Source organism: Phyllostomus discolor, chromosome 6 (assembly GCF_004126475.2).
Source record: "Phyllostomus discolor isolate MPI-MPIP mPhyDis1 chromosome 6, mPhyDis1.pri.v3, whole genome shotgun sequence".
NCBI classification, from domain to species: Eukaryota; Metazoa; Chordata; class Mammalia; order Chiroptera; family Phyllostomidae; genus Phyllostomus; species Phyllostomus discolor.
Genome location: NC_040908.2, coordinates 119,025,312 through 119,047,322, shown reverse-complemented (window position 1 = coordinate 119,047,322; position 22,011 = coordinate 119,025,312). Strand labels below are relative to the sequence as shown.

At 35.8% G+C, this 22,011-nt stretch overlaps 1 protein-coding gene across 2 annotated transcripts in view; it reads left to right on the top strand.

Annotated features, from left to right (window-relative positions):
* UVRAG (UV radiation resistance associated) overlaps positions 1-22,011 on the top strand; it is a 297,199-nt gene that overhangs the window by 105,803 nt on the left and 169,385 nt on the right. For both annotated transcript variants that reach the window (XM_028515809.2, XM_028515810.2), the window contains one exon: positions 19,051-19,156. In XM_028515809.2, coding sequence (XP_028371610.1) covers positions 19,051-19,156 — 106 coding nt within the window. The remainder of the gene's footprint in view (positions 1-19,050; positions 19,157-22,011) is intronic.

Genomic DNA, 22,011 nt, shown 5'->3' with positions numbered 1-22,011 from the left:
ATGTGAAATTACTCTGTGGAGCCACTTGAATAGACTTGAAACATTGTTTATATATAAATAAATTCACTACTCTGAAAAATATTCTGAACAGGCGTAGTATGTGCTGGCATCTGCAAAAGTCAGCCCGTACTCGATACTAGTTTAGACTAGTCACAGGAGGTGGCGAAAGGGGCCCCTGATAGAAAGCAAATGGAAAAGGCAAGGTGTTGCTTTCCCCCACCCCCCTCGTTTGCTTTTTAGATTTCTTTTTATTTTTCCTGAGAATTCATCAAAAGTTTCTTTTTAAAATGAGATACAGTTACCGTGACACAACCATAAATGTCAACATTCGTTTTATAATTTTTTGAGTGTTTTGTTTTCCTTTCTGTGTTGCTGTTTTTCAAATGAAAAATTGGTGTTAGCAGCCTTATTCCCTGTGACCGTTATTCGTGCGTTGTCCATCCACTCAGCAGCCATTTTATTGATCCTCTCGCTGCGGCGCTGTGCTGGGGTGCAGTGTCAGTAAGAGAGGGCCCCAGCCTTCCGGCACGTCTGGAGCTATGGGTTAGTCAGACAACTAAGCACAGAAATACAGCACCTTGTAATGAGTGCTCCGAGCATGCCCCATGGTTTCCTCTCTGGGAGCACAGAAAAAAGAGGCCCCAGCATGGTCATGGGAAACTTTCTGGAGGGAATGATACCTTTGTTCCTTTTCTTTTCTTTACCCCTTCCTCTGTGCCGTTGAAAAAATTTATGTGAAACCTGCATTCTATATATTTTTTAAAAACCAAACTCTAAAAAAAAAGTAAAAATTTCTGTTCTATCCTCCCTAGCCCTGCCCCAGTCTTGAAATAATACAGATTATTTCTGTTATTTGATAAATAAACTTGATACAGTGATTCTTGGCTTTGGACAATGAAAGAAGAGGAATTTAGCAGTTTTATTGTACCTGCCACCTTCTCTCTCTCCCTCCACCTCTGTGTTTTTGTTACTGATCTTATTCTTACATTATCAAATGTTTTTATTAAAGAAATAACATCTGCTATGTTATTATAATGACTGTCCTGTGCTTTGTTTATAGGATAACTTAAACAACTGAGCCACAAAGAAACACCCTTCATCATATTACTATAGATCCAAGAATCATTAACATGAATAGTATAGTATAGTATATAGTAATACACATTATTATTACTATAGATACAAATGTAATTGGTCACATAGCAAAGGACTATACTTTTATGTTGCTGACCTAACATTAGAATAGTTTCCCAAGAGTCAGGGTCCAATGAATGGACTTGTGGTGGCTCCTCCTCCTTTGCCCCTTTGCCTTTCTTCCCCCTTCCCCTCTGCCTCTTCCTTCACCCCCCCCCCCCTTTTTTTTTGTTAAACACAAAGTCTTATTTTCTGTGATTGGGTATGTGAATTCTAACCTTCTTTCTGAAAAAAAAAATGTCTTGCTTTAAAATTGAAATAAAATAGTGCCTTATTTATTTGGCAGTATCAATTTATAACCCCCAGGCAATAATCTAAATGGTAACATAAATCTGCTAAGCTGCAAAAATATCTCATACCTACAGTGTTCTACATTTTATGCATAGTAAAAATCCATACGCGTTGTTCAGAAACTGTTTACTATTATTTTGTGTGCCATTTTATAAACCACGATGCTCAAATGACCAAGTCCATAGTAGAATAAGTGCTATAATTTGGTGATGCTACTGTCAGGAACATTGGAAACCCTGAGAAGTGTTATATGAAAGCCTTATAAAAAGAGGAAAGGCAGAAAAAGTTGCGAGGTAGGACTGTATGATACAGGATAGTTCTATAAATCTCAGCATCTAGCTGATGTTTGAAATGCTCCTCAGTCTTGAAGAAAATGTTGTTATTTTCATCATACACATAGTCACAAACCAGAGAAGTGAGTAGTAACACATTGAGGATATATTCCTATCCAAAGTAATTACATTAAAAAATTTTGATAAACAGACTTCCAGCCAAGATGGAGGTGTAGGTAGATACACTTTGCCTCCTCACACAACCAAAAGGAGGACAACAAGAAATTTAAAAACAAAAATAACCAGAACTGCTCTAAAATCAAACTGTATGGAAGCCCGACAGCCAAGGAGTTAAAAAAGAAATATTCATTCTCAGTGGTAGGAGAGACAGAGATGGGCAGCTGGGGTGGAGAGTTTTCGTGCCAAGGCAGAGGCTAGAAGACCGGGGTGGGTGAGGCAGTGCCTGGCAGACTGGGTGGACCCACATTTGCATGTGGATAAACCGGGAGGAACAACTGGGAAGTGAGACAGACCATGCAACCCAGGGTTCCAGTGCAGGGAAATAAAGCCTCAAAACCTCTGGCAGTAAAAACTTGTGGGGGTTGAGGTGGTAGGAGAAACTCCCAGACTCACAGGAGAGTTCATTGGAGAGACCCACAGTGTCCTAGAACATACACAAGCCCACCCACCCGGAAATCAGCACCAGAAAGGCCCAGTTTGATTATGGGTAGCGGGGGAAGTGACTGAATGCAGCAGAGAGCAGAGCAAGCAGCATTGTTCCCTCTTGGATCCCTCCCCCACATACAGTGTCACAGTGCAGCAATGTGGGTTGCCCTGCCCTGGTGAACACCTAAGGCTCCGCCCCTTAACTACATAACAGGTGCACTGAGACAAAGAAATATGGCGCAAATGAAAGAACAGATCAAAGCTCCAGAAAAAATACAACTAAGCAATGAGGACATAGTCAACCTATCCAATGCACAGTTCAAAACATGTAACCAGGATGCTCACAAAAAATGATTTAGTATGGTCACAAAATGGAGGAAAAATGAAGGCTATGCAAAGTGAAATGAAGAGAAATGTACAGGGAGCCAGCAGTAAAGGGAGGAAAACTGGGATTCAAATCAACAGTTTGGAGAAGGAAGAAATAAATATTTAGCCAGAAAAGAATGAAGAAACAAGAATTCAAAAAAATGAGGAGAGGTTTAGGAACCTCCGGGACAACTTTGAACATTCCAACATCCAAATCATAAGGGTGCCAGAAGGAGAAGAGGAAGCGCAAGAAATTGAAAACTTATTTGAAAACATGATGAAGGAGAACTTCCCCAATCTGGCAAAGAAAAATAGATTTCTAGGAAGTTGAGGAAGCTCAGGGAGTCCCAAAGAAGTTGGACCCAAGGAAGCACACATCAAAGCACATCATAATTTACATTACCCAAGATGAAAGATAAGGAGAGAATCTTCAAAGCAGCAAGAGAAAAGGAGAGAGTTACCTACAAAGGAATACCCATAAGACTCTAAGCTGATTTTTCAAAAGAAACTATGCAGGCAAGAAGAGCTGGAAAGAAGTATTTGAGGTCATGAAAGGCAAGGACCTATATCCAAGATTACTCTACCCAGCAAAGCTATCATTTAGAATGGGAGGGCAGATAAAATGCTTCCCAGATAAGGTCAAGTTAAAGGAGTTCATCATCACCAAGCCCCTATTCTGTGAAAGTTAAAGGCAGTTATCTAAGATAAAGAGGATGATCAAAACTACTAACAGTAAAATGACAACACACTCACAGGTATCAACAACTGAACCTAAAAACAAAAACAAAAACAAACTAAGCAAACAACTAGAACAGGAACAGAATCACAGAAACGGAGATCACATGGAGGGTTATCAACAGGGAGGGTGAGGGGAGGGGGAGAATGAGGGAGAAGGTACAGGGAATGAGAAGCATAAATGGTAGGTACAAAATAGACAGGGGGAGGTTAAGAATAGTACAGGAAATGGAGAAGCTGAAGAACTTATATGTAGGATCCATGGACATGAACTAAGGTGGGGGAATGCTGGAGGGACGGTGGGTGCAGGGCAGAGGTGAATAAAGAGGAGGGAAAAAATGGGACAATTATAATAGCATAATCAATAAAATATATTTAAAAATTGTTTTTGGCTATTAAAAACAATAAGCATATGATATAGTTAAGAAGGTTAATTTTCATGAGAGGTTTTCTCTGAGCTCAGCCAAATTGTATAGTTGTTCTGTATAGTATATTTGTAATATTGATGGGAATGTTTGTCAAGTCATTTAAAACTCAGTCCCAAGAAATTACCTTCTTTGTGGTTTTTACTGTGAGACAGATGTTGACCTCATTGTGAAATATGTCAGTTGGGAAAAGAGGGCAGTTTTTTCCCCCTCCATTGTTTTTGTCATGAATACGTGGATTAAACACTATGTCAATACCACTGCACTGACCTTTATTTCTACAGAACGAGAGACTGGGCTGGTTGCCTTGTGAAAGGGTCTTGATTTGCGATACTTCTACTTTCTTCCAGGAAAGAGCTTTCCCCCTTTTGCCATCTGAGAGTAAATTACAAAGATGATTCCTTATCACTCCTTAATAAATGAATGCAGATTTTCTACAAATAAGAGCATTCTCCTTTAGAACCATAGCACAACTGTCAAAGTCAGAAAGTTAACATCGACACATTCCTGACATCTAATTCACACACCGCATTTGAGTTTCTACAACTGCTGCCATGTCCTTTATAACAAAAGGGTTCTATCCAGGATCACACATTGTATTTAGTGGCCCTTTCTCTTCATTCTCTGTCACTGTGAAAAATTCCTCAGTATTTCCTTGACTTTTATGACCTTGGCATTTCAAATGATTTTAGACCATTAATTTGGGTAATGTTCCTCACTTTTGGTTTGTTGGATATTTCCTCATGAAGAGATTCAGTTTATATATTTTTGGAAGGGAAGTTATACAAGTGACGTTGGTTCTTCCATCCCACCAAGTGGTACTCAATTCTGATTCGTACTGTTACTAGTGATGCTAACTGTGACTGCTGTAGATTAGAGCAGTGTCTGCCCAGTTTTTCCTCTGTACAGTTACTCTTTTTAACTTTGCAATCTGTATTTTATGAGGAGGTATTTTTAGATTATGTAAATATTTCTCATCAAATTTCTACCCACTAGTTTTAAAGTACATTGATATTTCCTGACTGAATTAATTATTAAAACGATGGTTGTCAGATGGTTATTTTCTAATTCTGTCATCTCTTTTATGCTTGCCAGTTGACATTCTGTAAGGAAAAGCTTTCTTTTCCTCATTTATTTTATCAGTCTACATTCATGGATTCCTGTTTTACTGGTAGGTGGTATAATTTGTTACTATAATTATTTATTTTGATATTCAAATTATTCCAGGTTTGGCCATAGGAACCTTTTCAAGTTAGCTTCTGTTTTCTCATAACCTATTTTCATCACTCTTGGAGTACTTTCTTACTTTCTAGAACAACATGTTCCAAATATTTTCTTTGTCCATGTATTAGAATTAGTCATTCCTCTAAGGAGTTTTGGCTTCTTTTAGTAAAGAACAGTTTTTTAGAAACCAAAATCTGGGTCTATATGTGTTCTTTGCAACTCGGGTGTTACTGCTCCCAGGCCCTCGGCAGAGAGAGCTGCGAAATCTGTGCAAGTATGCACACCTATACACATACACACTTGTCTGTATGTTTATATCATCCAGCTGTCTACTTACCTCTCTACCCACCTACTTACCCACACACCTATCTATGTCGAAACCATGAGTTCACAGAGATAGCTTCAATTTCAGTTCAATGCCACAGGTTCATTTTCACTTTCATTCTGTATTTGTGACTCCCTTTTCCAAAAGTGAGAAACCCAGCTTCCCATAATCTTCAGTATATTTACTTTCTAGATCAATTCCTTCTGTAGGTAATAATTTCCTGTTGCTGCTGCTGCTGTCCCGTTGCCACCATGGAAATGCCATCCTTTCCCCACTGAGGTTCCACACCCTGCAGTGAGTTGTCATCATCCTACCTCCATTCGGACTCCCCCGTGTCCTGGCTCAGGCTCACACACTCTGGGTCAGGCTTCCACCCTTTCCCTGGTGTCCTCCCGTACTACATTTTTGGAGGCTTTTTTAATTTAAAGCAGATTATTTTTATTGTATAGTCCCGTACAGGAGGTAGGTGTGATAGGTAAAACAGCCTACTTGGATAGAGATGGTGGCTAACGTGGGGTTGTAATTGTACTAAATGCTGCTTTATTGTTATTTCTAGTCTTTTCATCAAAACTATTACAAATATTGATAATTTTATTAGGAGTATTAATGTGATTTTTAAGGACATGTGCTCAGTTCATGGGTGATACAACTGTATAATGGTGAAAGACATGCTGCCGTAAGCTGCCTCTCTAAAAATACATGGGTAAATGGTAAAACTCCCACCTCATGTGTTCATAATGCACATAGTAGTAATGCTGACATTTCCTACTAGCCTAGTGATCAAGTATCTTTAAAATATAGAGCAAAATGTTGCAGCAGTTTTGTAGAGACATATGCATGAGGTCTGTCCAGAAAGTATCCATCCATGTAATATGAGAAACAGAGACATTTATCGAAGAAGACACAAGATACAAGAAACATTGTACATAGGACAGTGACACCTCAGTCCCCTTCAAAGTAGGCACCTTGGGACGTCTCACAGTTCTTTCTCTCAATGCCCATCACCTGCCCCTGTTGTATTTTTCTGAATATCATTGACAGTCTGAAATCTCTTCCCATTCAAAGGTGAATTTAGTTTTGGGAAAAGCCAGAAGTCACAGAGTGCTCAATCTGGGCTGTGGGGGGGCTGCGTCACCTGGGTGATTTGATGTTTCACCAAAAATGTCTGCAGGAGGTGTGCAGCATGAGTGGGTGTGTTGTCATGGTGAAGCTGCCAATCACCAGTTGCCTTAGATGTGGCCTTCCAAATCATCTGAATAGTTTCCATGTCGGAATGTTCCAAGCTTAAGGCAAAATCTGATGCAGATTCCTTACTCTACTTGCTTAGTCAATTTGAATGTGACAGCCACAGGGTACACATGCTCACTCAGTGGCATCTACCGTCCCCACTGACTTGTACAGTGAAGTTGTCATTGTTCACGCATGTGCCTTCCAGTTCATTCTCTTTGGCTGCCAGGTTACACTGATGTTGTATAAACCATTCTTGTTATATTAGCAATGGCTGGACTTTTTCTGTTCCTCTGTGTATGTACATATCTATAAATGAGGGGCCAGAAACTGAGAAAGGCCATTGTTTCCTATTGCCAGTAACATATAATTAAATATTTTAAAAGAGATTGTTGGAAAATATCAGATATAATTCTTCTTTGCACCACCCTTAGCATTTAGCTCAGCACTGTTCAGTATTTAGGTTCTGAGTACATATTGATTGAAATAATTAATGGAATATTTCAGGGTGTCTAAGTGAATATTTGGTGATTTTTATTTTTACTGTAGTTTTTAGGCAAATGCCATGATGTCTGTATCTACAGGGCTAGTGGTATACTGCTGTAAGAATTAACGGAGATGAAGAGTCTTCAATTCTGGTGCTAAGGATTAAAAAAATAACAGCTTTATTAACATGTAGTTGACATAATACACTTCACATAATTAAGGTGTACAATTTGGTAAGTTTTGATATACAAACATCCATGAAACGGTCCCCATAATTAAGACAATGAACATATTCAACAGCTCTAGAAGTGTATTCGTGCCCTTGGTAATCCCTTCTTCCCACTCATTCTTTCTCCACCTCTGTGCTTTTTTCACCATAGATTAGTTTGAATTTTCTAAGCTGAGTCATATAGCATGTTTTTTTTTGGTCTGCCTTCTATATCTCTAAATAATTATTTTGAGATTTGTCATGTTACTGTGTTCAAAATACTGTGTTTAAGTGGAACCATGCAGTTCAAACCTGTATGGTTCAAGGGCCAACTGTAGTTTATTTCTTTTTGTTATTAAGTTGAATTTCATTCTGTGGATATTCCAAAATACTTATACCTGTCGTATGACCCAGCCATTCTACTCCTGGATATATGTCCAAGAGAAATGAAAGCATATGTCCAAATAAAGATTTGTATACAGATGTTTATAAGATCTTTTTTTCTATTAATCAAAAACGGGAAAATATCCGATGTCCATCAACAGTTGATTCCTCTGTAAGGGACCATAGAATGAATTGAGAAATATTCCCACTTCAATTTTATGGGAGGGATTGCATTGAGTTGGTATTCTTTGTTCTTTACGTGTTTGGTAGAACTCACAGTGAAGTCATTTGGGCCAGAAATTCTCTTTGTAGGAAGATTTTCATGAAAATTACATTTCTTAGATATAGGACTATTCAGGCACCTGTGTCTTCCTTTGGTAGTTTGTCTCTTTTAAGGAATTTGTCCATTTTGCCCATATGGTAAAATTTCATGTCTATAGAATTTGGAAAGTTGTAATTTTTATTCCTGTCAGGGGTAATTTGGGTTATTTTGTCCTGGTTACTCTAGCTTAAGGTTTACCAATATTATTAATCTCAAACAAATAGCTTTTGGTATCATTGATTATTCTGTATTGCTTTTGTTTTCTCTTTCATTGATCTCAGTTCCTATATCTATTATTTCCTTTTCTTCTGCCAGCTTTGAGTTTAATTTGCACTTCTTAGTCTAGCTTTTTTATGGTGAAAGCTGAGATTATTGTTTGATGCTTTTCTAGTTTTCTAATACATAGTTTTAGTACTATAATTTCTACGTTAGCTGCATTTTGTGCATTTTGGTGTGTAGTGTTTTCATTTTCATTCATTTTAAAATACTTCCTAATTTTCCTTTTGATTTGATTCATGGGTCATTTAGAACTTTGTTATTTGGTTTTCACATATTTATGTATTTTGTTATAACTTTGTTATTTGGTTTTCACATATTTATATATATTTTCCAGATTTAAAAAATTGATTTCTGGTTAACTTTTATTGGGATGAGAGAAATTAACATCATATGGCTTGAATTCTTTTACATTTATTGAGACTTGTGGTTCAGAATATGTTTTCTAATGTTACACATGTCATGTGCATTTGAAAAGACTGTTGATTGGAGTCTTCTATAAATGTTGATCAGGTTAGATGTGTTGTTCAAGTGTTCTTTATCCTGACTTATTTTCTGTGTGCTGTTTTTTGGTCATTGTTATTTATTCAGAGAGGGCTGTTAAAATCTCTTACAGTTGTGGATTTACCTGTGTCATTTTACAGCTCTGTCACATCACATTTTATTTCATGTATTTTCAAGCTATTGCTAGGTTTATAAGCATTTAGAATTATGTCATCTTTTCTTAAATTTTTATTTTATTTTGATTTTAGAGAGAGGGGAAAGGAGGGAGAAAGAGAGGGAGAGGAACATCAATGAGAGAGAGAAATACCAATTGGTTGCTTTTCATACATGCCCAGACTTGGGACCAAACTTGCAACCCAGGCATGTGCCCCAACTGGGAATTGAACCAGTGACTTTTCTCTTTGCAGGATGACACCCAACCAACCGAGCCAACCAGCCAGGGCTAGAACTAAGTCCTCTTAACAAATCGAGTTCTTTACATATGAAATTGCCTTCTTTTAAAAAGTTTATTAAATTTAGCAGGGTGAGATTGGTTAATAAAATTACATAGGTTTCAAGTGTACAATTTTATAATACATCATTTGTATATCGCTTTGTGTGTTCACCACCCAAAGTCAAGTCTCCTTCCATCACCACATGGTGATGCCCTACCCCTTTTTCTGCCTCCCTCACCCTTCTTTCCATCTGCTAACCACCATACTGTAGTCTGTGTGTCTGAGTTTTTGTTTGTTTTTCTGTCTTCTTTGTTAATTTGTTGCTTTCGGTTTTATATTCCACATATGAGTGAAATCATATGAGGTTTTTTTTTCCTGACTTATTTCACTTAGCTTGATATTCTCAGATCCATCCACAGTGTTACAAATGACCATATTTCATCTTATGGCTGAGTAGTAGTATTCTCTTGTGTGTATGTACCACATCATTATGTAGTCATCAAAAGAAGGGCACTTTGACTATTCCCATGTCTTGATTGCAATATGCACATAGCAGTAGATACATGTCTACAAATAAATGTTTTAAAATTTTTCAGTTAGATATCCAGAAGAGGGATTGCTGGGTCATATGGTAACTCTATTGTTAATTTTTGAGGAACCACCAAACTGTTTTCTATAATAGCTCTACTAGGTTACATTTCCACCAGCAGTGTATGGGGGCTTTTTTTTTCCCTCCACAACTTCTCCAACTCTTGATATTCCTTGTCTTTTTGATATAGCCATTCTAAGGTGTGAGGTTGTAGCTCATGTGGTTTGATTGACATTTCCCTAATGCTAGTGAAGTTGAGCATCTTTTCATGTATCTGTGGGCTATTTGTATGTCTTCTTGGGGTAAGTGTTCAGGTCCTCTGCCCATTTTTTAATTGGATTGTTTTGTTCAGTTGTATGAGTTCTTAATATACAGGGTCTGGCACAAATAACGCCTCTTTTTTTATTACAAAATCTTTTATTACAAAATCATAAGCCTGTAATTCTGTAACATGACAATGTCACACTCCAGCACACAATATAACATTTTAGGTGAAATTAATTTATGTTCAAATTAAAACTATAAATTATTATACCCATATTATTACCCTACCAACCACACTCAAGCAGGCCTTACTTCTGCTGGACCCTGTATTTTGGATGTTGACCCTTTATGGGAGGTGTTGTTTTCAAATACCTTCTCCCATGTGGTTGGTTGCTTTTTTGTTTTGTTGATGGTTTCTTTTGCTGTGCATGAGCTTTTTAGTTTGATATAGTCCCATTCATTTATTTTTGCCTTTACTTCCCTTGCCTTTAAGGTCAGATTCATAAAATCTCAAAGATTTTTGAGAAAACACAGGTACCAAATCATGTATCTTCTTCAAATTTTATTGTTTCATGTGTTATATTTAGGTCTTTGATCCATTTTGAGTTAATTTTCCTGTATGGTGGCAAATAGTAGTCTAGTTTCATTCTTTTGCATGTGGCTTTCCAATTTTCCCAGCATCTTTTCTTAAAGAGTCTTTCTTTCCTTCATTGTATGGTTTTGGCTCCTTTGTCAAAAATTATATGCCCATGTAAATGCAGGTTTATTTATGGGCTGTCATTCTCTTCTATGGTCTTTGTGTCTGTTTTTCTGCCAATACCATGCTGTTTTGATTATTGTTGCTTTGTAGTGTAATTGAAGGGAATGTGATGTCTCCAGCTTTGCTCTTTTTTTCTCAGGATTGCTTTGGTTCTTCAGGTTTTTTGTGGTTTCATACAAATCTGATGATGTTTTGTTCTATTTCTTTTATTCTTTTTTTTTTTTTAACAATGCCATTGGGATTTTGATGGGGATTCTGTTATATCTATGTATTGCTTTGGGTAAAATGGCCATTTTAACTATGTTGATTCTTCCATTCCATGAATACAGAATATCTTTACATTTCTTTGTGTCTTGTTCAGCTTCTTTTAATAATGTTTTGTACTTTTTACTGTATAGGTCCTTCAAATCCTTTGTTAATTTTTTCCCTAGGTTATTTTATTTATTGCAACAGCAAAAGGAATTATCTTTTATTTCTTTTTCTGAAATTTTATTATTAGTATATACAAATTCAGTGGATTTTTGTACATCGACAAGGTATCCTGCAACTTTACTGTATTTGTTTGGTTGTTTATTGTATGGTTATTATCTATTCTGGTTTTTAATCTCTTGTTGAGACAACATGACAATGTATAGTATTTTTAGAAAATCATTTTCTTTTTGTGGGTTTTTTTAGTTTATTGGCATAAAGTTGTATGTAATATTTCTTTTAATTTTTAACATCTTGCCCATATCATCGTTTGTCCCCTTTCTTATTTCTAATTCTGAAGTACTTTTGTATGTAATGTACTTCTATAAGTATGTTTATTATACAATGAATATATTTTAAATTAAACTTGCATTTTAGCACATGGATAGTATTATGAAAATGTCTGGAAAGGATTTGGCCTGCTCTTATGCCAAATGTGGTTCCTCTTGCCTGAAATGAGTTATATGAGATGTAAATTGGAACTCTGAAGAGTTGATTATTGTGTAACTGTTACTTCATCAGTGTTATTTGCTAGTTTTGGGGGGCACATGTTGGTTATTGTCCCTTATTGTCCCATGCTTTTATACCAGCTACCATCTCCTCAATATAACTTTCCCACACACAATGTTACCGTTTACTTTTCCACGAGAGTATGTTAATTTCATAAGTAGTGTTCTGTTTTATTTGATTCTATTATCATGAGACTGTGTGTTCTTCTCAACTATGTTCATGGTCTAGACAGAGGAATGTAGAAGCAGGCTTTGGGGTAGACTTCTGGTGTTTTGGGAAACTATCGTATTTAATAAACCCATCAACAAGTATGTGAGTGATTCCCATGTGTCCAAGACTGCTGTAGGTGATGTGGACATGAAAAAGATTTCTCAAGCATTAAAAAAACAGCAACTTGACTCTGACCGACATTCCCAGACTGCCTCTCATGACATTGCTCTCATGCACCTTTTGCTTTGGAACACCACCTACTTCTTGCTCTGAGCCTGCAATGCACTCTGTTTCTTCAGCGACTTTGAAAATCTATTCCCAGTGCCCTAAATGGCTGTCCTCTTTGGACAGCCCTCAGAGTCTTCCCTACCCTTTCTTCAAATTGAAACTTAAATCCTTTCCCCTTTAGTGAGCTATTCCCAAGAACAACTTATCTCAGGCTAAAGTCTCCATTTTGAAAGTATAATTAGATTTGTAGATCCAAATAATAACTCGAGGTAAGGTGTTTGACAAGCTATGTAGTGAAAACTTTGGGAGCAAAATAAGCTAGATGATAGTAAAGATAGGAAGATTTATAATTGCTTAATGACTTATTATCAACCTACACAGTTATTTCAGGGTCATTTGTTGACATAGCTTTTCTTTCCCTAATCAGAAAATAAGTTAATTATACAAAGTATGGCCAAAGTAGATTTAGAGTTGTGAGAACACAGAACAAAGTTTATGCTTGTATTATTATATACTAATTATTGTATTACTTTCCATATGAACAACTGTAAACCTACTTTCCCCCCACCCTGCATTTGAATAGGTCTGTCTTTATAAACCAAATTCTGTTTTCATCTGTTTGTTTAGCTTTATGCAACTACAGCTGCTTTCCAGACCATAGCGTTGTGGTCAGTCATGGTATCTGGTATCGTAGCCCTCCAGCTTTGCTCTTCTTCAACACTTGCGTGGCTATTCTAGGACTTTTCCACTTTCATATCAACTGTAGAATTAGCTTGTCAATTAAAAAGAAAAGAGTGCTAGGGTTTTGATTGGGATTGCATTGATTATAGAGATAAATTTAAGGGAGACCTTGGCTTCTTTTTATTTCTTTTTAAAAACTAAAAAAAAAAATTCTTCCAGTTGCAGTTGACATAGGTATGCAACAGAATGATTAGACAACACAGTGATTAAACATTTATGTAACTTACAGAGTAAGTAACCCTGATAGAGACTTGTCTTGGTAACAATACTGAGTCTCTCAGCCTGTGAAATGGTATGTCTTCATTTATTTAGGTGTTTTTAAATTTCTTTCAGTAGTGTTTTTTAGTTTATGTTTTAGTGTATAGGTCTTTCACATTTTTCACTAGAATTCTTTCTAATTATTTGTTGGTACTAGGTAAAAATCCCAGTCAACTTTTGTATTTTAATTTGGAATCTTGCAATCTTGCTAAGTTTATTTATTTGATTATAGATTGTTTTTTTATTTTTCCATGTTCATAGTCATAGCACCTGTAAATTGATGTTTTTGCTTCTTCCTTTTCAATATTTGTAAGTTCTTTTTATTTCCTTATTACAATGGTTTGGACCTTGAATACAATGTTGAATAGAATGGTGAAAATAGACATCTTTACTTATTTTTGATCTTGAGTATAACATTAGCTATAGATTTCTTTGTATAAATCCTTTATCAGATTGAGGAAGCTTAATTTGTTGAGGGTTTTTTGTTTTAATCATTTTATCTATTTTTTTGCAGGGGGACATCTTTTGAAATAATTGTATAATTTTTCTCCTTCATTCTATTATGAATTTGTATTCATTTGTGATATTTGTATATAATTTTCTTTTCTTGTCACATTGTTGTCATATTTTGGTATCAGTGTTATGCTGGACTCATAAAATCGCTGAAAAGTGTTCCCTCTTCTTTGAAAGATTTTGTTAAGACTGGTGTTTCACCAGTGAAGCCATTGGAATCTACAGTTTTCTATGTAAGAAAGTTTTTAACTACAAATGTAGTTCTTTTAACTGATAACAGCTATTACGTTAGCTTTAGAAACTTGCAGCTTTTACAGTTTGGCTATTTCATCTAAGTTGTTGAATTTATTGGCACATTGTTCATACTTTTCCCTTGATTCCCTTTAAATGTCTATAGAATCTGTAGTGATATCTCCTCTTTGCATTTTTGATGTTGGTAGTTTATTTTTAGGCATGTCTTTTTTAAAAAAATTCATTTACATCTATACTGTCCCCCTCCGTTACTAGTTTAATTTAGGACAATGCCTAATGTTTGCTAAGACTGTTGCAATAACCTCACACTAGCCTTTCTGTTTACAATCGTCGTGTTTCCCAGTGTCCCAGTCACCTTGTTACAGGAAGAAAGATCTTTTTAAAGTGTAAATGTAATTAATTTTTTCCCAGCCTAAAACTTTTTTAATGATTATTGAATACCTTCAGAATAAAAATCTAGGCTTTTTCATAAGGAATACAGAGTCATTAATGATAAAGCCTCTATTTTTCTCAATAGGCTCCTATACATCACTGCCTTTGTATGTGTTCCAGTTTGTTATTTTTCCTCTTAAAATTGAATACAGCACTTCAGATGCGATAAGATCAACACTAAATAGACAAAAATTGTAATTTCTCCTTTACTGAGATTATTGTTAATATCTCATTGGTATTGTCTTAGTGTTTCCTAATATTTATTTGATATAATACCTTTTATTCAATGTATCTTTACAGTCACACCAATACCTAACTGGAAAGCATTCTTTTTTAGCACAGTTTCAATTGTACTGTTATCTCAAATCATATTAAGTAACAGGGATGCTCTATTCTGATTATATCAAATAGCTACTTGGTCCCTCCTTCCCACACCAGTGATGATGAGTTTTATTTCAGCTTCAGGGTGTTAGTGTTGTAACTGACCAGTCACCCGGATGACTAGGGATAATATATTTCTTGCTGTACAGTATCATTTCATAGTCTGCAAAATTAAGAAACATTCCTCTGAAACTGGCTAGCTGGTTTGGAGGTAAAGCAGTTGTTTCTTTGCTTGTTAATTTTTCACCTCCTCAGGCTCAGGGGAATCAGGATGTCCCATGTTATGCCTAAACGCCTAAAGACTTCAAACTTTTATTCTGCTGTTGGGTTTGAAAGGGGGACGTTATTAGCTCTGTCTTGATGTAGCAGGGGCTCTGGAAGTCTATTTGGATAACACTGAAGATTGGAGGAAATGTGACTCTGTCTGTGTGTTTTAAGCCCCTAAGGTAAGATCAGAAAGCGTCTGGGGCAGTGAGAGCCAAATAGTTGAAGTCATACATTAATTATGGTCATGAATCATTTTTATTTTTAAAGTCTTTACCATTTGACAAGGTTGTTTGCATAGTACCAGTGAGTTTTAGGCAGCATTTTCCCTCTTTTAAAGTAACAGGGTATTTTGTTGATTTCTGTTCTAGGTTGATAATGCCTATCGTTGTTAGAATTATGATAATGTTTTTAGTAAAAATAGTGTTTCCCTACCCGAATGAGTGGTCTTTAATTTGTGTGCTCTTTGTTTTGAATATATTATTTTGAAATTATAAATATAGAAAACTATCATGTTAATCTTTCAGTCTCCCACTGTTCGTTAAAAAATAATTAAATCTTGAGACTGTGTTTTTATAATAAGGCATTAGTCGACATGCAGTCAGCAAAAACTTTTTGAGTGCCTACTTTGTGCCCTGTTCTGTGCTATGTGCTGGGAATGTACATGAAAAAAAATTTTTTTTTCTCAGAGAGGAAATAGACAAGGAAATAAATAGCTGTTCTTAAGTGCAGTTCTGTAATCTTTGTTAGCAGCATTGTATACACGATGCCACGGAATTCCAGGAGAAGGAGTGCCTCCACATGTCTGGAATAGACTGTAAAGGCCTTTGAAAAAGAGGTTATGCTTGAGCTGCCTCTTAATGGATCACGAGTGTACTTATCTGTTTAACAGCCAGGGGAAGCCTGGAGGGAGATAGGACAGTTCGCTTGAAGGGTGCAGGAGCGAGGAATGGCGTGATGTGTCGGGGGAGCTGTCAGTGCTCCAGTACTGCCAGAGTGCAGTGTGCAAGAAGATAAGGGCGTCGAGAAAAAGTGCTGCAGTGTGCTGGGAGCACATCGCAAAGGGCTTTTCCTTGCTTTTAAATTTCTTTAGAGCCACCTTTCTAAGAGAGTATTACTCTCAAAAGTGTGCATATACACACCCAGAGCAAGAGGTAGTGGGATGATTCTATTGGATTCCTTAGGAGCCTTGAGGAAGTTGCTGAATAACTCACCTCATGAGCGAATTAGCTATAATGAGAGCTGCTCCCTTTGAGATGACCTAAGAAATCCTTAATAACTGCCAGGCAACTTCCAAAAGTGCATAATATATCATGAATATTTTTCATGTATAGTGTAGTAGTAATAATAATAATAATAATAATAATAATAATGTTGGCAGAGGTATCAATGTCATCAAATCCCTAGTAACATTAACCTCCTCATATATAGGATAACTTTCAGGTTAGAATTGTTGACCAGTTTTTAAAAACTGAGGTGAAATTTACATATAGTGGAAGGAGTAGCTCTTAAGTTTAAATTCCATGTATACCCATGGACCCCTTGCCCCGGTCAAGATGCAGAACGTGTCCCTCACCTCAGATCATCCCTTTGCTCTGCCTGCCCTTCGCTGGTCACTCCCACCCCACACGGGCAGCCAGCAGCTCTTGGTTTCTGTCCCCTGAGATCGCTTTTACCTGTTCGTGAACTGTGTGTGCATGGAATCATACAGTATGTGCTTTTTTGTTTCTGGCTCTTTTCACTCAACATAATGTTTTTGAGATTCATTTATATTGTTGTGTCAGTGGTGTGTTCTTTTATTGCTGAGTAGAATTTCATTATATATCACAATTTGTTTATTAATTCTCCTGTTCGCTGGGCATTTGGGTGGTTCTCTATGAACATTCTTACACAAACCCTCCTGTGGACATATGTTTTTATGTGTCTTGAATGAATACTTCAGAGTAGACATGCTGGGTCATATGTTAGATGTATGTTTAACTCTATAAGGAGCACGTTTCAAAATGATAGTGCTGCATACAAGCCCCAGTTCATCCCTGTCCTTGCTCCCATGGAGTGTTGTCGTTTTAATTTTAGCTGTCCTGACAGGTGTGAAATGGTATTTCATTATGATTTTAGTTTGCATTTCCATGGTGACTAAGATGTTGAACATCTTTTCCTATGTTTATTGGCCATTCTTATATCTTTTGTTAAGTATTTCACTAGTTAGGTTGTCTTTTTGTTACTGGTTTGTAAGAGTTCTTTAAATACTCCAAACACAGTTCTTTGTCAGTCGATGTTTTGCAAATATTTTCTTCCAGTCTTTGGGCTGCTTTTACATTTACTTAATGGCATCTTGAAATGAATAGACATTTTTTTTTATTTTGATAAGGTCCAATTTATCCATTGAAAATTTTATGGTTAGTGCTTTTCGTGTCTTCTCTAAGAAATTTTTGCCTGACCCAAGGTTTCAAGAGATTTTCCCATGTATTCTTCTGTAAGTTTTATGATTTTTAGCTTTTATGTTTACTATGATCTTTTTCGATTAATTGTTTTGTGTATGTTGTGAGGTAGGGAATGAGATTCATTTTTCTCAATGTTTATCCAGTGTCCCAGCATCATTTATGTTAAAAACTTTACGTTCTCTGTTAATTTGCCCAGGTCCTTTGTGTAAAATCAGTCAGTCATCTATGTGTAGGTGTCTATACATATACTCTTTATTCTGTTCCGTTGATCTATTTTTTTATCTTTATGCCAGTACCATATTGTTTTGATTATGTAGCTTTATAAAAACAAAAGCCGTGACCCTGGCCAGTGTGGCTCGGTTGGCCTATCATCTTGTATACTAAAAGGCTGAAGGTTCGATTCTTGGTCAGGGCACATAGCTAGGTTGTGTTTTAGATCCCCAGTCGGGGTGCATACGGGAGGCAACCAGCTGATTTTTTTCCTCTCGCATCAATGTTTCTCTTTCTCTCTCTCCCCACTCCTTCCTCTCTCTCTAAAATCAATAAATATATATTTTAAAATAAGCCTTGAAATCTGGCAGATTACACGACTGGTTTATCTCTTTTAGATACGTTTTTCCTGTATGAATTATTATATCAGCTTCTTCTTTATTTCCATCCAAAAGGATTGTGATTGTGGCTGCAAAATCGCTGGCCTGTACACCAAAATACCCTGAAGTTCGTGTGTTCACCTGTGTCCTCTGACTTTTAGTCATAGTAGTCATTTTGTAGGTTCCCAGTGATTTCCTATATGAAAATCATGTCATCTGCAAATAAAGACAGTTTGACCATTTTTAATATGTAAGTGTATAAGAAACACACACTATATTGGAGGACAGAGACCAAGAAAAACACAAACCTATAATTAAACCAAAAAAGAAAATAGCTCAATCGTTTTTAATGCCGCTTGTTTCAACCTGGCTGGTGCTTTAAATCAGTCTTCTTAATTGAGATTATTAAATTTTTTATCAATACTCATAGGTAATATTAAGTCTTGATAGCATTCATGTTCTCTTGGTGATTTTAGCAATCCATTTAACTTCTCTTGGGCCTTAGTTTCTGCATCTGTAAAATGATAGGATTTGACTAGATGATTTTCTAATGTCTCTTCCAGGCTCCTGTGAGTTCTTCATTTTAGCTCTCAATGTGTCAGAGGCAGTCAGGCAGGTGTAGAACGGGCACTTTCAGAGCATATTGTGTTTCATTGTAAATATGCTAGAAAATTGTGAAACAATCAATTTGGGTTCATTATTAATTCTGTTTCTGCTGGAAGATTTGTCCTCATTTCTTTCCAGTTATATCTGTGCTTCAGTGTTGAAAGTTAATTACTTAAATTTTTCTACATCTTTTATTTCTAGGCTTCATAGAGCCCAGTGTGCAATTAAACAGACTCAGGTAACTGTTCAGAAAATTGGAAAGGAAATTGAAGAAAAACTAAGACTCACATCTACAAGCAATGAGCTGGTAGGTTCTTATATATTATCTGTATAAACTCCTTGATTTCTAATATAATCATCATACTCTTCTTATATTAATTTCTTACCCCCCAAAAAGAACACTTTAGGTAGTTTTCTTGTTTTTTTTTTCTTAATGCTTCACTGAGACTTCTGTTGGCATTTAAGTGTTGGAAATAAACTTTCACATCTGCTACTAATGTAATGTACAAAGTGCCTGCCTCTTTCTGCTAGATGACACTTTAGATTACATAGAATTACTTAGAAGATAATTAAAAGCTATTTTATTAATGTCTTATAAATGTGAACTCTACACATGAATTGTATAGTGAATGAAAAATAGCTGCCAGAAGAAGGAAAAATCTTTAGGGACTTACCTACTATTAAAAGATGAATTTAAAATTATTTGGATTGAATTTATTAAGCTGGTTTATAGACAATTCTCTTTTGAGAGATTCTTTTAATGAGGTATTTCCAAAGAAATAGAAATTCCATTCCAAATAAACAGATTTAAGACATTAGTATAATTTTTGGTTATTCTTTCTAGTGGAGAAAAACAATATTTCTTTTGGAATGAAGATTCTGTCTTTGTAAGTAGGATAGTGGTTATAACTAATACATTGAGCCACATAGCTATGAATAGCTTTTGATGAAATTAGTGCTTGAATTATAATACTTAAAATAAAATTTAAATCTTAAATGAAGCCCTAACTAAAAATTTTTGAAAGTTATTTGTTTGCACAAACTCATTATTATAGGTAGGCAGTATCTTCCAGTTGTCATTTTTAGCACTGCCAACTTGGCAGAGGGCCATATGTCATTACCCAAGCAGAAATTTCATGTTACCTTGAAGTTTTGCCCACGATAATAATTTAGATGAGCTATAGAACTGCAGCAACGTAATTAACCTGTACAGACTTCTCTCTCATGGAATTTGAAATTAATAAGTGAAAACCTATTTAAACTATATATAATTGCTGATACTGACCTATAAATGACAGTTTCATATAGTTCAGCCTAATACATAAAATATCTTGTTCTGTACCTGGCACATAGCAGGCATACAAAATATTGTAGCTGCAATAGCTATAGTAGTAATACTTATTATTTATATGACTTTTTTTTGCCTATGGCAAATCTTTTATTTTGGAGATGCTGTTAAACCACCTCTTGTTGTAACTTAGGCCCAATAAAGGAAGAGATTCCAGACCACAAATATATTGGAGGGGGATGAAAAACAGCTAATTTTCATCCTTTCTGTATCATGCAAATATGGCACAATTTTAGAACCTTTGTCTGGGGAGAAATTGCTAGGTTTTATTTTTCTTATTTTCTTCCCCCAAGGCAAGACTGGGAAATTACTTATTTCATTAAATAACTGCATATGCTTTGTCTCAGTATGGAAAAATGTATGTTTAATCCTATTTTTCTAGAATATAAGTGGTGACATACAGAACAAGGTGATAGAATATGTGAGTTTAAAGAGGTCAGGTTCAGAGGTTCACTGTGGGTTTTTATGCTGCTAATCAGCCTAGAAGGAAATCGTTGGCTGTTTGAACTGAAAGTGAACCTAAAAATCATCTAGTCCCCTTACAACCCCACTTAAAACCACACCCCTCTCAGTACATTCTGCCTGCCTCTCTGCTTTATTTATCTCCATAGTATTTATTCTCTTTAAACATGCTGTATATCTTACATATATTTTGTCTGTAAACTGTGAAGGGAGGGAGTTTTGTCTGTTTTTTTCTTTCCCCACTGGTGTATTCCCCGGTGTCTAAAAAAGTGTCTGATGCATAGTAGGTGCTCAATAAATACTTGTTGCATTTTGTTCTCTTACAGAAGGATAGGAAAAATGAGACCTGGAGAAAAATAATTTTCCCACAATATTTTGGTTTACATGTCTCCTTTCAAGGAGTGATGCCATGTACTTGTTAAGGATCTACTTAAAGATTTGCCGGTAGCAAATCAGAAACTTTCAGTATTATCTTTTATTTCCTCATTTCCTTTACAAATTGGCCCAAGGTCATCATACTCCATTCCAAGCATTTTCAATGTATAAGGCTTAATTTTAATTTTAGCATAAGTCAATACAGTTAGAAGGCGTATATGATGCTGAAAGAAATCAGATCTCTAAGAAACTGGGTTCGTACTTGAAGATGGCTTTCAAAGACTCTGCATCTTCTCACATTCCATCAATATCCAACATTTTGGGGGGGGGCATTTAATTATGTTTCTTATGCAATTTCTGCTGTTGTCATTTTGAAATTTTGCATATATATTTTGGATTTTGTAATGTATCTTCCCTGTATCTGTTGAGATATTGTGTGTATATGTTCTTTTTTTAAATCTTTGGTCTTTGAAGGTTAATCCATCTTCACATTCTTGGGGAAAGCCCCCCTTGATGAATTATTCTTTTTACGTATATTACTAGATTTAATTTGCTAAAAAATTTTAAGGGATTTTTACATCTAGTATATTCATGAAGAATATTGGTCTGTCATTTTGCTTTCTTGTAATCTCTGTCTGCTTTTGTTGTCAGGATAATCTTGGCCACATCTAGTAGTTGGGAAAGATTCCCTCTTCTATTTTCTGGAAGAATATGTACAAAATTAGAATTATTATTAAATATTTGGTGAAATTTACCAAAATCCATCTGTTTCTGGAGTTGTTGTCATGGATTTTGAAGTAGGTATTCAGTTCTATACTAGCAGGGTTATTGAAGTAATCTTTTTCTTGAGCGAACCTTGGTAGTTTACTGGTATGCCTTTCAAGGATTTGTCTGTTTCATGTAAGAGGTCAGTCTTTTCAATTTTAAATGGGTATGCAGTGTTTTCTTAGTTTTGTTTATAATTACATTGCTATGAT